Raw genomic sequence first — 14,219 nt, 5'->3', positions numbered from 1 at the left:
ATCTGTGTAACCCACATGGTGTGTCATCGATTGCATCAGTGGAGGCCGGCCAGGCAATTTGTGATAATCCCAACTCAATTTACATTTCAAATGCTTGCTCTGGGAGCTCATGCCCCACTGTATTTCCTGCAGCTTTCTCCTGTTCCCCAGGACAGATGTTCCTCAGCAGTTCCTCACCGAGTCACCAAGGGCAATTGGATGCTCCTATCCCATCTAAAATACCCCCTGGCTTTTTCCTATCTGGGTGGTAGGTTCATTGTGAAAAGTGAGAAAGTTACAATGATCCCATTGTTCTTCAGCCCTGAGCTGAGGGAGGTCCTGGTGGGCTTGTCCATGGGGCATACTGCAGCTCCTGTGGCCCCAGGGCCCAGGCACAGTGCCTCCCACTGCCTGGGTTTTCCTGGAGGAGCCTTGGCCAAAGGCAGAGTGGTGGGCTGTGTGTGGCACAGGGAGGGAGTGGATCTCCTTTTCCCCCAGTTTCCACCTCACTAAGGGTCTTAAAGTGCAGGTAAGGAGATTATGCGGAGAGGGAAGATTTGAATTTCTTGCATCCTGGGAACAAGAACCTGAATAGAAAGGATTGGTTCTCCCTTAATTTGAGCTGATGGGATGGTGGGCAAAGCTGATGGGATTTTGGTAGACACTCTCTTGAAATAGAACTGTGGGAAAAAATTCCAGGGGGTGTGAAAGCAAAAATAACGCAAGAAATTCTGGATGTCAGAAGAGAGACAGCAAGACCCTAAGAAATTATAAAAACTAAAGTACTATTTTCAGGAACTAAATATAATGTGGCTCCTTTGGAACAGCTTGGAGAAACTAAAATGTAGCACAAAATTGCTGGGGAAAATTGAGGCTGTTTTCCCTCGGCTCCAAGTCAAGGACTTGAGCGGAGGCTGGTGTAGAGAGTGGCGTGGGAGCTCAGCAAGTACAGGGAAGTCTGGGAAAAGCACAGAGCTGATGTGCAGCCAGGCTTGTAAGGTGATGGGGAGAGTTTTGCTGGAGGCAGTGCCAAGCCTTGGCACCCGGCATGTGCTGGGCGGAGAGGGGTGCGGTGGGCAGGTGGAGGTTTCATCCACCTCCTATGAATTTGAAACCCATCTTTTCTAGCTGATCTGAATTTCCTCTGGTTTTAAAAGTTTATTATTTGAATGCTGGCCTTTATGAGAACCCTTCTAGGGAGGGAACTTGTAACAGGGGGTTTAGGGCTTATCTACCTCACCTCTTGAGAAGTTGCCATCATGAGACTTACAATAACACCCAGCTGCGTCTCTGCAGGCAGCTCCTGCAAGCACAAAAAGGTTGAAATGTGCCTTTTTGTGTGATTGGAGTACAGGGGGAAAAACCCTGTGGCCAGGTTATGAATCACCCCTGCCTCCAACCGTAGGACCAAAAGGCCAGGTAGACCTGGAGCTGTGGGACTGGGCAAGGTGATTAATGTCTGTACAGCAGGGATTAAGCTGAACCTTAGAGGTGATCCCTAACACTGGAATGAAGAGATGGTTTCCAGAATGAAAGGCAGGAAAATCCACACCTTGTGCAGTGGGTGCAGGCCTGTGGGATGTGCAGCCTGCAGAGAGCACAAGGCCCAGGAGCTGTTGGGTGCTGCCCCTGCCAGGTTCTGTATCTGCTCTGGGTTTTGAGAATGTTCTGATCCTTTTTGCCACCTTAGTTGCTTGTCTTGGAAAAATCTTTTGCAAGCAGACCTGGATGTCCTGCTGACTGTGCTGTATATTAATACTTGTGGAGCTGTTGAGCATCCTGGTGATTCCTCATACGGAAAGGCTCTACAGCCTCTTTAATTAACTTAATTTAGACATTAGTGTGTCACAGGGAACATCTCTCGTGGGGAAAGTGTCTCGTTTATCACCACTTAGCCAGGGAACTGTTCTATTTTTCATTTGCATGCAAAAGTTCATTATGGTGAGAGTGAAAATTAACCCTTTGCTCCCCAGCCTGCACTTCCCTTTCTGGAAGTGCAGATGCATTGTGCAAGAAGCAGCACTCTTTGCACTCCCTTATAGCATTCCAGAGCCAAATTTTGAGATGGAATATCACAACCACCGCACTGATTCCAGAAAATCCATCTCTGCTAGCCCCAGGGAAGTGCTGAGCATGGCACAGTGGTGTTTCCTCATTTGGCCTTAGCTATTCTCTTTGGTATCTCTGGTCACCAAGCAAGAGACAAAAAATGGGCTTTGGGAGTTGGTGGAGCTATGAGCCCTCAGAAAGGCCCCTCTTCCCCCAGGAGAGGCAGAGCCTCATGGCAAGCAGTCACTTCGCAGCAGGAGCCTTGGAAGCAGACCAAGGCTAATTAAAGCTGGCGTTCATGCTGGCATGCTGTGCCATGGGTACCTGTGACAGATGGGGGCTGCTTGTCCTGACTGCAAGGTACTGCTAGAGAAGAACATGGTACCAAAATGTTTTTCAGGGGCTGATGACTGGTTCCTGTGGCTATGTGGGGTCTGTTTGGGGATAGGTAAGGGTGTGCTGGGGCTACCTGCAGACAGTTGTGCCTACCAGCACTCACTGCCCATGTGCTCTCCTTGTCTCACAGGTGAAGGAATGGCTGTGCTTGAACTGCCAGATGCAGCGGGCGCTGGGGATGGACATGACCACGGCTCCTCGCTCCAAGAGCCAGCAGCAGCTGCACTCCCCTTCACCATCCCCCTCCCAGTCCCCAGCCAAGCACCCGCAACCCCCGGCTGCAGATAAGACCCCACCAGCCCCCCGCCCCCTGCCACAAGAGCAACCCAAACCTCAGCCCACAACGCCGCAGAGGGAACCGCATGGCCAAGGACAGCCAAAACCTCAGGAGGCGGCCAGGTCCTCCCCGCAGCATCAGGCCAGGTCCTCCCCGCAGCATCAGCAAGCCAAGCCTTCCCCCTCTGAGCAGAGAAAGACGCCAGGAGATGCAAGGGCAAAGCCTGCTGCCCCGGCCCCTGGGGCTGGAGCACCAGAGCAGCCCCAGGAGGGGCTCACAGGGAAGCTCTTCGGCTTCGGGGCATCCCTCCTGACCCAGGCCAGCACGCTCATGTCTGTCCAGCCAGAGGCCCCTGCTCCGAGCCAGCCGTCTCCTGGCAAAGTGCCTCCAAAAATTGTCTTCAGCGACGCCAGCAAAGAGGCTGGTCCCAAAGCCTCAGGGGCACAGGGCCGGGCTGGTGCCGCGCCGGCGGCGAAGCCGGGCAAAGCGGAGCAGGGTGTCAAGCCAAAGGAAGTGCCGAAAGCAAGGGTCTCGTGCCCCCTCTGCAAGGCGGAGATCAACGTGGGCTCCAGTGAGCCCCCCAACTACAACACCTGCACAACCTGCCGGCAGCAGGTCTGCAACATGTGCGGCTTCAACCCCACGCCTCACCTCGTGGAGGTAAGGGGGCTGGCGGGGGCGGGCATCTTCTGATCCAAGGGTGCGTGCTCTCTCCTTGCTTAAAAGGGAGAAAAGATGGGGTGCTTGCTTTCAAAGGTCTATAAAAAAGCCTTTACAGAACTGCTGAAGCCAATTTCCTCCTGGGGCAGGCTGCGGGGCTGGAGTCTGTCATCCTTCACCTCTTGGCAAAGACATAGATTTCATGTGTGTACACTGATTTAATGCTGTTTTCATGCAAGGAACAGAACAAGGCATGGCTGTTGTTAAGGGCACCCCCAGCAGTGCCCACTGCTCCCCAAAGGTGTCCAATGGTGAGGTCATGCAAGTGCCAGTCACCAACTAGTGTCCTCCTGTTGCTGTGGATGGAGGCCTTGGCCAGACTGGAGATGAGGCTAATGAGGGATGTTCTGCACCTCCTGCATTCTCAAATGGTGAGGCTGCAAGGATGATGATACAGGGGAAGAAAGTGCCAGGGCCTCAGCAAGAGGAGCTTGGGTGCAGGACAATGGAATGGGCTGTTCATTGGGTGGATGTGGGGATGCCCAGTGTTGTATGGATGTGAATTGGATGGTGAATTCTGCAGCCTGCTGAGATGGAGTGCAAGGAGAGCAGAAGAGAGAGTGAGATAGTCTGAAATCCACCCAATCTTACCCGTTATAGTTGAGAATGTCTCTGAATTGTGATGCCCACAGAGATCATCTTCCCAAGCACCAAAGAAGCACTGTAGCCAATTCTAGCCACTGGTGGCTAGAGAGGTTCAGCAGGAGCATCCTCTGACCCCTTCCACCTTGGGAGCTAGAGAGGGACATTTTCCAGGCCCTTCACCCCCTCCTGGACAAGTGATTTGAACCCTGACCAGGGGAGGCCCAGGGCTTGCTTCTGGAAGTGCTGCATCTCACAGAGAGTTAAGACACAGAATTGATAACATCAGCACATGGAGAAGTTAATGGGAACTTGAAATGACCAGAAGTAGGATTGCTAATCTTGGATCCGTTTCATGGCAGATAATTGCATTTTATGTCCCTGGCTCCTCCCTGCAGTTTCAATTATACCCAGTAATTTTCTGTTCTTCCTGAAGCTGCTGCTGCTGCCACTGCTTCACTAGTGGTCACGTTGGCAGTGGAGGAGATGTCTTCCCAGAGTGTCTGTGGAGGTGCAAACCCCCCAGATGGCCATCTCAGTGTACACAATGCTGTTTTCAGTGCCAGTGCTCTTCCCCTGCTGTTGCTCCCACCACTGCCTGCACCCTGCCCTGGGGCCTTGAGTGAGGAAAGCTGTCCAAGTGTTTGTTCTTTGGGTAGGGCTGAACTCCATGTTGGCATGCCCCTGGGCAGCAATGTGTTCCCAGGCTTCAGAAAGCTCATGGATTGGTGAAAAGGCTTTAATGCTTGCTGGCACCTGGCTCCTAATTAATTAATTAGAGAATTAATTTGGGGTTGGGTTGTAGCCAGTAACATGGTGATCTCTGCATGTGCCAGGGAAAGGTGAGCTCTCCTCAGCCCTTGTCTCCAGGATCACTAACTGACACCTGGGATTAAATTTCAGATTTTGAAGACTGGACTCTGCCAAGGTTCCCAGAGCTCTTGAGCAAATGCCTTCTGGCACCCTTGGGCAAACCCACCCTGGCATGTATGCTCCTCTTAGTGTTTCTTACTGCAGCTCATCCCTGCAACATCTACGAGCCTTCACATGGAATGAAGACCCGCAGCAAGGTCTTCCCTGGGCGTTGTGCTGTCGTGGGTTTTGTTTCCCTTTACACTGAACCTTTGCCCAGCTCTGCATGGTTGGGTTGGTTTATGGGCTTTATTTTCATAAGAGTTGAGGAAGAAATGCAACACTTGTGCTGTGGATGTTTTTAACAAAAACTTTCTGAGGAAAGGAAAGCATCACAAGGTCTGTTAATGTGGTTGGGCTTTAGGTTTGCTTGATCTTCTGGGAAAATTGCTTTGTGGTCTGATCTCTTTTTGCCTGCAGCTCACATGGGCTTGTCCCAAGCCCTGAGGTTCATGCAAATACCAGAATTCAGTCTTTGAAGTAGTGAGGCTTGATCCATTAATTGCTCGATGAATTAGGACCTTGGCTATAAGCTGTCCTTGGAAGTTGTGTGAAAACTAATGAGGGATTTGATCCCAAGTCTGTTAAGTGCAAAGGAGCTTGAACTGTGGGTGAGATTGGCAGCACACTCTGTACACACACCTGGAGCTTGGGCAAGGCTTCACCCTGGGTCCAAAATGTATCAGTCACAGGGAGAGAGAGGGCATGGCCCACAGTGTCCTGGTTTTTGGAAAAAGGACAGAGTTTTGCAGGAAAATAACTGTAAAACCATGTGTTTCCTGCAAATAAAGTTGTATTGTCACTTCCAGAAAGCAGCAAGGCTGTTGCCCCTACATGCAACCCCCTAAAACTTCTGATTTCCTTGGAGAGATGTGTTGTTATACCCATGGTATTTTCATTCCCATCCCACTCCTGATCTAAAGATGGAGTCGGAGGCTCTGTGTCCCTGCCGTCCCCTCCCACCCTCTGCAGCTGCCTGGGGAGGTATCCAAGGAGCTGCCTCCTCCCCAGCACTCTGTTCAGCCAAGTGCACTCAAAACCTACCAAAATGGAAGAAAATACTAAAAGTGCTAGTTTTCTGTGAACTCACTGTCTGAGCTGCATAGGTGCTGGGCCACCCAAAGAAAAGGGTAACTTGTGCTTCTGTAACTTACTGTCTTTGCTCCACTGTAGACTAATGCTTATGCAGGTGAAGGATGCTCCAAGAGTATCCCACACATGAGAAGCTGGGTCATGCCTCTGAGCCCAGAGTTTACAGATCTGCCAGCAAGGCTGGCTCCCCTCTGGCTTTGGGTCTTGGTGGGCATGATCAGAAGTTGCTGGTGAGGACTGGAAGCCTAGGGCATGTGAAGAGTTTAGGGATAAGGGTGGCATTTTGGCAATACATCCCAGGAGAATGGGATGTGGACCATGGTGGCTTATGGCTCTAGAAGCTGTGGGTGACCAGCAGAGGAATTCCAAAAGCGTGCCTGACTTCCACTTCCTCTGCATGCTTGCCATAATATCCAGCTTTACCATAATTACCCAGCTTTAAATAGGTTGTTTATGTGAAATACCAGGAGTACAGGTGCCTGGAGCTTCCTCCTACCTCCTCACACCTCCTCCAGGAGCTGCATCCTGGGAGCAGTACTGTGAGATGTTCTCAAGCCAAAGATGACACTCTGGGACTCTCCCAAATCCCCTACAGCCTCAGCCCAATGCCATGCAGGAAGGGAAGAGGTTTCTGTTGCAGGAAGACCAAGTGCTGGATCATTTCACTGGGGATGTAGGAAATCTCTCCTGTTTATGGCAGAGTCTGCTGAGGGAACAAGTGATCTGGCAAGAGCTGGCTTGCAGCGTGATTGCCCTTGTGCTTGCATGTTGTTCTCCCAGTGACCCCAGTTGACCCCAATTGACTCCAGGGGTTTTGTATTTAGGAACAAATGAACTATGCATGTTGTGTTACTAAATAAACATGGCAAGATGCCCCTTTGCCTAATTAACCAGCCTGAAACAGGAGTGGTGACAAGTTCCATTGCAGAACACTGCTGATTCTCAGGTGCCAGACTGTGATCTCCAATGGGCACCTGACCCTCAGGAGAGTCCTCTTACTGATTTTTGGTACTCACCATACCCCATCCAGATGCTAAAACTGTTTTTTTTCCCTTGATTGCCCCAAGCATTGTAAAAATAACCCTTTTTTTATAACATTTATGTAGTCATAGGTGCTGCTGCTGCTGCATTGCCCTGTCTGATCTCACCAGTTACTGCTCTTGGGCTCCTCATTACATGCATTATATGCATATATAATATAGTAAATGCCTATCATATATTGGTGAGACAGGAACTGGTTTCCCAGGGAAACTGTGGACTTTGCATCCCTGGAAGTAATCAAGGCCAGGTTGGATGGGCTTTTGAGTAACCTGGTCCAGTGAATGGCGTCCCTGCTCATGGTAGGGGCGTGGAATGAGATGAGCTTTAAGGTCCCTTAAAATCTGGGATTCTGTGATTATCCTGGGTGTGGTATCCCAGGAGCAGCGTTTGCTTGAGCCCTTCATGGGACATGCCCTTCTGCTGCTCCCCTTGTACCTGCAGCCAGGTACAAACCAGCCCACTCAGATGGATTTCTTGCAGAGTGTTTGTGATCCCTGTTATCAGATACTGTCTGGAAAGCCCCGGACCTCTCTTTTCATCACGATGCAAGAGCTCCTGCAGCATACAATTGGTCTCTGAGCAGAACAACTCCCCTGGGTGGGCTGCTGCACTGCTCAGGTTCGAGATGCTGATGCTGAGGATGGGGCTGACCTGCCCTACTTGCAGAAGCAGCCGCGGCAGCTCCTGCGCTAGGCTGGAAGGAGGAATGCCGGGGAAAACGACTTCAGGGAGATTGGAAAAAGCTCCCTGAGAATCAGCCTTTGTGCAGAACAGGGTGTCGCTGCCGGCAGCCGGAGGATGGGTTAGAGAAGGAAAGCCGAGGAAAGGTTTTGTGCCAAAATTATTTTGGTGTCGGCACATACGTTTCAGAGAAGAGCTAAAAAGAGAGCAGGGAGGAGCGTCGGGCTCCTGCCTCACCTGCCCTCGCAGCCGGGGGAGCCGGCACCAGGAGCCTGTGTTCAACTCCCGATTGTGCCGTGCCTCCCTGCCCCCTTCCCAAGGCTCCCTGCTCTTGCTGGGAGTGTAATTAGCTCCTAAGCAAAGAGGATTAGCGGGGTTAGGAGACTCCAGCTCAGCACTGTCCTGGGGTGGAAATTCCAGCCCCGGTCTGGCGTCTGGGGCCATTCCCCCCTCCTTCCAAGGCAGAAAAGCAGGATATATGTGCCTTAAGAAGAAGCTGCCTCCTGCCCTCTGGAGCGCAGGTGTCCGTGCTGGGAATCCAGCAGCTCTCCATCTCAGAGAGCCCTGTGTCCTTCATGGGATGATCAGAAATGCTTCCCAAAGAGCTGCTTGCCTTCATAGGGTGACAGGGAGGGTGAGTGACAAGTAGGGACAGGGGTTTAAAGTTTTCAGGCATCATTTTCCCATAGGAATCCAGGTCCTGTTATTGTCCTGTTGTTCCTACCAGGCTCAAAGGGCAGAAGAATTCTGCAGCTCCTGATGTTCTACAGCTCCTGATGGAGCAGGGAGCAGCTGTTGTCAGTCACCCTTTTGAGGCTGTTTTCCCTAAGTTGAGTGCCCAGCAATGACAGCTTGCAGTGTCCCTGAAGCTCAGATGGGTGTTAGGATGGCCGAGTCCTCTATCCAGGGATACAAGGAAGAGCAAAGTGCCACTCTTGAAAGGTAGGCAGGGGGTTGGACCCTGGAATTTTCTGCAGGAGAAAGAGGTACCCAGAGATGTAGGGCACAGGGTGCAGCAATTGCTGGCTTTCTCCTAGATTTTTGTGCAGAAAACATGATTTTGAACAATACCCCAGCCCTGAGGGTATGAATATTTGGGTCAGTCACATAAACTTAAGTCAAACTGAGAGCTCTGCATAGTGGCTCTGCAGGAGAGGAAAGCGGTTTCGCTGGCCTGAGCCCTCAAATCCTGTTAAAGGCTGGTAATTAACAGCTCGCTGTGACTCAGGAGTTTTCTGAACCTGCTGTAATTAAGCTGGTTCCTGCTGCTGGGCTGAGCAGCACTAGGCTCCCCAACAGCTCCTCCTGCAGACATGGGGCTGGAGTGGGGCTGGGGTCATCCTAACCTTGCAGACAAGTCTGAATTAAGAATGGGATCCCACCTGATGGGTGATGAGGAGCATCTGTAGGTGGTCCACTGATGCAGTCCATGTTTCTGTGCTGGACCTCACGGCTGGATTTTCTGCAGAACCCCATTAGATGCTAGCCCTGTGTCTGCTGCTGGCTCTTGTCTTCTGCTGGTTGTGTTTTTGGAATGTCTGGGACTGCTCCGTACACTGGGGTTTCCCTTGCTATGCCTGCTCTCAGCTTCTGGCCACTGCTGTTCCTTTCTTTAATCAGTAAAAAAGTCCAGAGCTCCAGGTTCCTTTCTTGTTTTAACTGCAATTATATTATTAAGGGACAAATGTCAGCTGTGTGTGGACCCTGCTGATTGATACTTCTGAGGCAACCGCTGCCCACACTGCAGATTGTTTTCAATGGTTCATAAAATTGAACAATATTTTGAGAGGAGTGACAGTGGCTGAGCAAAGTAGGGGATTTCTGCCTTTTAAATGAAGATATATTTGAATGAACGATGTTTCTCTGATGCCAGGCTGGTTTTCCAGAGCACATTTGCTGTGCCCTAGGACTTGGAGCTGCTGCCTGTTGTATTGCTGTGCTCCTGGGCTAGCAAGCTGCTAGGGCCAGCAGTGCCAAGGTGTCTCCAGAGCTGTCTTGCTGGGAAGTGAGTGGATATGTCAGGATCAAAGCCTGAGTGCTTGCTGTGGCTCAGGCAGTCAAAAGATTTGGGCTTATAACAGGCAGCCCTTTGGCTTTGGGGAGATCAGTATTGCTTCTGGGCCAGCCTGTAGTGCTGGAGGTCAGGTGGCAGCAGGACAGACGTGATACCTGAGTCTCCACTGCAGATGTCCTTCTCAATAGTCTGTAAGAGCTCTCGGAGTCACCATCTCGCTGTGGGTTCTGCTTTAAGATTGGTGGTGAAACTTCCTCTCTGTGGTATTGATTATGGTTTCCTAGAAAGTGACAAGGAAAAGTTTGGGGAAATGCTTTTTGCCCATATAACATGAATAGGTCCTCATGATAGCTCTTCTCCCTAGCTAAGTTTTGACAGCTTTTCCCAGCAAGTGCTTATTTTGGCAGGTATTGGACATCTGCTTCTCAAGGGTGATGGTATTCTGTCCATGAAACTCCCACAGAGTCATCCTTCAGAAAGTTGTTCAAACCATCCTTGAGCAGACAGGGACAGTGACCTTGCAGCAGGGACATGGACACAGACATAAGGGGCCGTCACTGCAAGGGCATTGGATATTCTCACCAGTTGGGTGCCATGAATATTAAAATTCACCAACATGGGAAGGGCCTGAGTAACTTTCCATCACCCAACTGAGGTTTCACAGTTTGGAAAAGCTCCAGGAAAGGCTGAGAGAAGATCAATAACTGCCCTAATGCACCCTGTTAAGGACTTTTTTGACCTTGAGAAGCTTTGTAAAGAGTTAGTGTTGTGCACATGAAAGGTTGAAGGCAGCAAAAATAGCCAAAGTGGAAGCACAGAGAGGAAGCAGGACAAGCTAAAGCTGCCATAGTGTTTTATAGATATCAGAAAGATTTTCATATATATATGTACTGGAGAGCAAAAAAAACCAGTTCATTCACAAAATTCAGGTCACCTGCTTCTAGCACAGGGTTTTCTGCCTTTGCTGCTACAAGTCAGGCCCAGTAGCCATTCTGGTGGGGCAGCTCTGGAGCTCTGTGCCTCGAGGAGCCTTGTGCCTCTCTGCTGCTTTGGGCAGTATCGCTGATGTCCACTGCTGCACCAACCCAGAGATGTCCTCTTAGCACCCTTAGGTGAGTCCTCTCACAGGAAGCTGGTGCAGACCTCAGTGGACACCTCTCTCAGGCACACAGCTGGCATGGGGGAAAATTGAGGGGGTTCCTGTGTCGCCCTCCTAATGCTGTGCCAGGTGCAGCAAAGGGCAGGAGATGATGGAGGCAGGGCAAGAGGAAGGCAATGGTACAGGGGAGGCATGGAGCTCTCAGGGGAATGGGGACAGCCTGGACACTCATTCCTGCTCCTGCTGTGCCTTGCATTGAACAATGAGTGTCTGAAGAAGCTCAGAATCAGTCCCCAGTGCAGGGACTGGTAGTCAGCATCAGGAGGTTATTGCCATCTCTACGCTGGGAGACAAAGTGCTTGGATCAGTGGGGTTTGGATCGCACTTGGATCACATTTGTGATGGTCGGCTTTATGAGATGGCTCCTTGGGGTCTGGTAGATCTGGCAGCACTGACCCTGACCCCAGGCTGCTTGGTGGAGCGTGTGGGCTCCTGTGTCCTAGACCTCTCCCTTGCCCACAGCAGGAGCTGCTGGTGGAGGTGGTGGTAGACACTGCTCTTACAAAGGCAAAAGGTGCAGGGGGAGTTGGATTGGAGGAACCTTTGGAGCAGCATGTTCTGAGGAGCACTGTGGGGGCTGGTGGTCCCTGAGCAGGTACCAGCAGCAGATGATGAGAATGGTGGGACCACCTGAATCAGAGTCTTGGTCTAAAGCTTGATGGGCAGACAGAAGAAACAGCTCTTTTAGTGGGAGATGGTGAGAGGATTTGGCTGTTCAGCTCCTGTTTCCACCCCTGTGAGCGGCCACAGCTTATCCTGATGGGCTCACAGACCATTATACAACCTGGATCTTTCTTCTTTCTATTTTTTTTAATAACATGCCATGTTAATGCTTTATTTGGGAACATGTTGGGACACTTAATCGAGCGTTTAATTGGCTTTGTAACAGTGGATTTCTGAGTGGGCTGAGAAGAAGGCAGCTTTAGGGCTGGGCTGCAATTGGAGATGCTCAATTTTCCAGCTGTGATGGGAGCATTTTAGACCGAGTTTGCTGGTGTTGATCCATTTACCAAAGCACCATCGTTTCTCCTGTTGAGTCCAGTGGCATTTTTCAGTTGTATCCTACATCTGTAAAGGTCCTTGGAACAAAATGAGATTGAGGAGAGGGGCTGCCAATGGTGAAGTGTGTGGCCACGTTTGGAAAGAATCCAGTGGGAATGCTGATGATGGGATGAGATTGTTGGGGATGGGTTTTGCTAACTCAGGCCAGGCTCTTACATTGATTCCTTTTTTGCCACATCCAAACTGTGCTGGTAAAATCCATTGGCACGACAAGCCCATGTGGGCAGCTTGGGCAGTGGAAGGACATTGGTGCTGTGCTGCTGAAAAAAGTCCAAGCCTTAATCAGAGGGTGCTATTGAAGGCTGTGTCCTTCTGTAAGGATCAGCAGGACCTGAAAGACAGTTTGTGGCATCTACAACTCAGCCAGTGCAGGGGTTCACTCAGGTTTAACACATACCATTGTAGTTCAGGATTCCCCTCACTGTGTGCTGGGATTCCCTGTTTTCCCAACTACACATGTGCTGGGGTGAGCCATGCAAGCTAAGGACTAAGATCCCATCTCTCATGGAGTATACACTGGCTGTTTGAGAAAACACTGCTGGGCAAGGGAAGAAATGACATTTACTTCTGTGGAAAGAAATGGCATTATTGGTGTGGTTAAAAATTACTGCTCAGGAGGGGGCCAGCTGGGTGTTCCTGTTCTTCCTCCATTAAATTATAGGATCACTGAATGGTTTGGGTGGGAAGGGATCTTAAAGCCCATCTGGTTCCAATCCCCCTACCACGGGCAGGGATGATTAGGTTGCTGATGGGGCTTTGCTGGAGGGACACAAGCTTGTCCCATCAGGTGGCACTGCCAGGAGATGTGGAATGGGGAGCTGGGCCCTCACCATCATCCCTCTCCTCAAGTTTCCCTGCTTTGCAGCATGAACTCTGTACTCCTGTGAAACAAAGCCTTCCTCTGTGGTGGAGAGGGAGGCCTTGTATAATTAATGTCTAATTAATGCTGCTGGGGAATCGGAGCACTGCAGTGCTGCAGTGCCCGGGACTCAGCCAGGCTCCAGTGCAGCATTCCCTGCAGCCATTCTCTGCTGGGCAGCAGTGAGGAGCAAGCACTGCCAGCCAGGGCACTTCAAACTCTTATTTCAAAGCACAAAACCTCACAGCATGTGAAAAGGCAGAAAGCTGAATGGACTAGGGAGGTGCATTAAGGAGCTGCTCCTTCCTCCTCCCCCTGGCCTGGTTACTGGGATGATGAGCTGGGGAAGGTGGATGGCACCAGCCTAAAGCAAAAATAAACACCAAAGTGAAATAGAAAATGAAAGCAAGCTCGTTCTTTGAAGCATACCGAGACTCTGAACCTGGGAAGGTCTCTGAATGGATATTTTGAGCAACATTTCATTCTTACATTACAATGTTACATTCTTACATTAATAGGTATGGTTCTCAGTCTCGGTGGTGGAGCTGTTAGTGTGGCCTGTGGCCACCTGACAGCCATCTTTCCAATGATTTTCTGTCACAGGGGTCAGGGACTGAGTGGAAACACATGATGAATGCCTTTTTGGGTGACATTTGCTATGGAAGTTGAGAAGAAAATGTTTCACAGGGACACTTTTTCTTCTGGAGTTGTGAGGTGCTCACAGAAGGTGGGTCCCCATGTGGCACCCCAGGGCAGGTGCTGGGTGGCAAAGCCCCAGATGCTAGAAATGGGTTTGTTTATTCTAATTTTCTATTCTTCCAGAGGAAATTCTTGCATGGCTTCTGGGGACATCCTGGCATGAGGAAGTGTTGGGTACCAAACTTTTACAGGCACTCTGACCCTCTCCAGGGAGTTCATCTGCATCTTACCTACTTAAAAGCCTTGCCACAGGATCTTGGGAACCCTGGCTTACTCCATCTGCATTTTCTCCACAGAGCAGAAAAGGGAATGATAGGTTCCTCCATTTTCCACTCCCTGTTCATTTCCTTGCCCTCTCTTACGCCATTCAGCACAGATCATCATCCCTGCCCCTGTCATTTCATCTGAAACAGCTTCCTTTTCCTATGTGTCCCTATTTTTTTGTGCCTAAGAGCAGCTGCTCCACTGGGCAGACAGAAACCATGCTGCAGCTTCTTTGGTGGTGAGACAGGATTCCTTAAAAACCCAAATGCTTCCATAGCCTCTTTCTTCACATAAGGCTGTAAACTGGGTCTCTTCCAACAATTGGGAGCATAGGAGGGATTAGCCAGGAGGTGCCATTATTAATGTAAGTGATTGTAATTGTAAGCCAGGGCATTAACAGAGATGTTTATGCTTGATCCAGCAATGATTGCTC

General features: G+C 50.4%; 1 protein-coding gene across 1 annotated transcript in view; it reads left to right on the top strand.

Annotated features, from left to right (window-relative positions):
* Positions 1-14,219, top strand: part of BSN (bassoon presynaptic cytomatrix protein) — an 88,732-nt gene that overhangs the window by 42,049 nt on the left and 32,464 nt on the right. Inside the window, exon 3 of the mRNA XM_021529212.3 lies at positions 2,555-3,361. Within this exon, the coding sequence (XP_021384887.3) occupies positions 2,555-3,361 (807 nt within the window). The remainder of the gene's footprint in view (positions 1-2,554; positions 3,362-14,219) is intronic.

The sequence above is a fragment of the Lonchura striata genome, chromosome 12 (genome assembly GCF_046129695.1).
Source record: "Lonchura striata isolate bLonStr1 chromosome 12, bLonStr1.mat, whole genome shotgun sequence".
Classification (NCBI taxonomy): Eukaryota; Metazoa; Chordata; class Aves; order Passeriformes; family Estrildidae; genus Lonchura; species Lonchura striata.
This window is presented reverse-complemented; position numbering and strand designations above follow the sequence as displayed.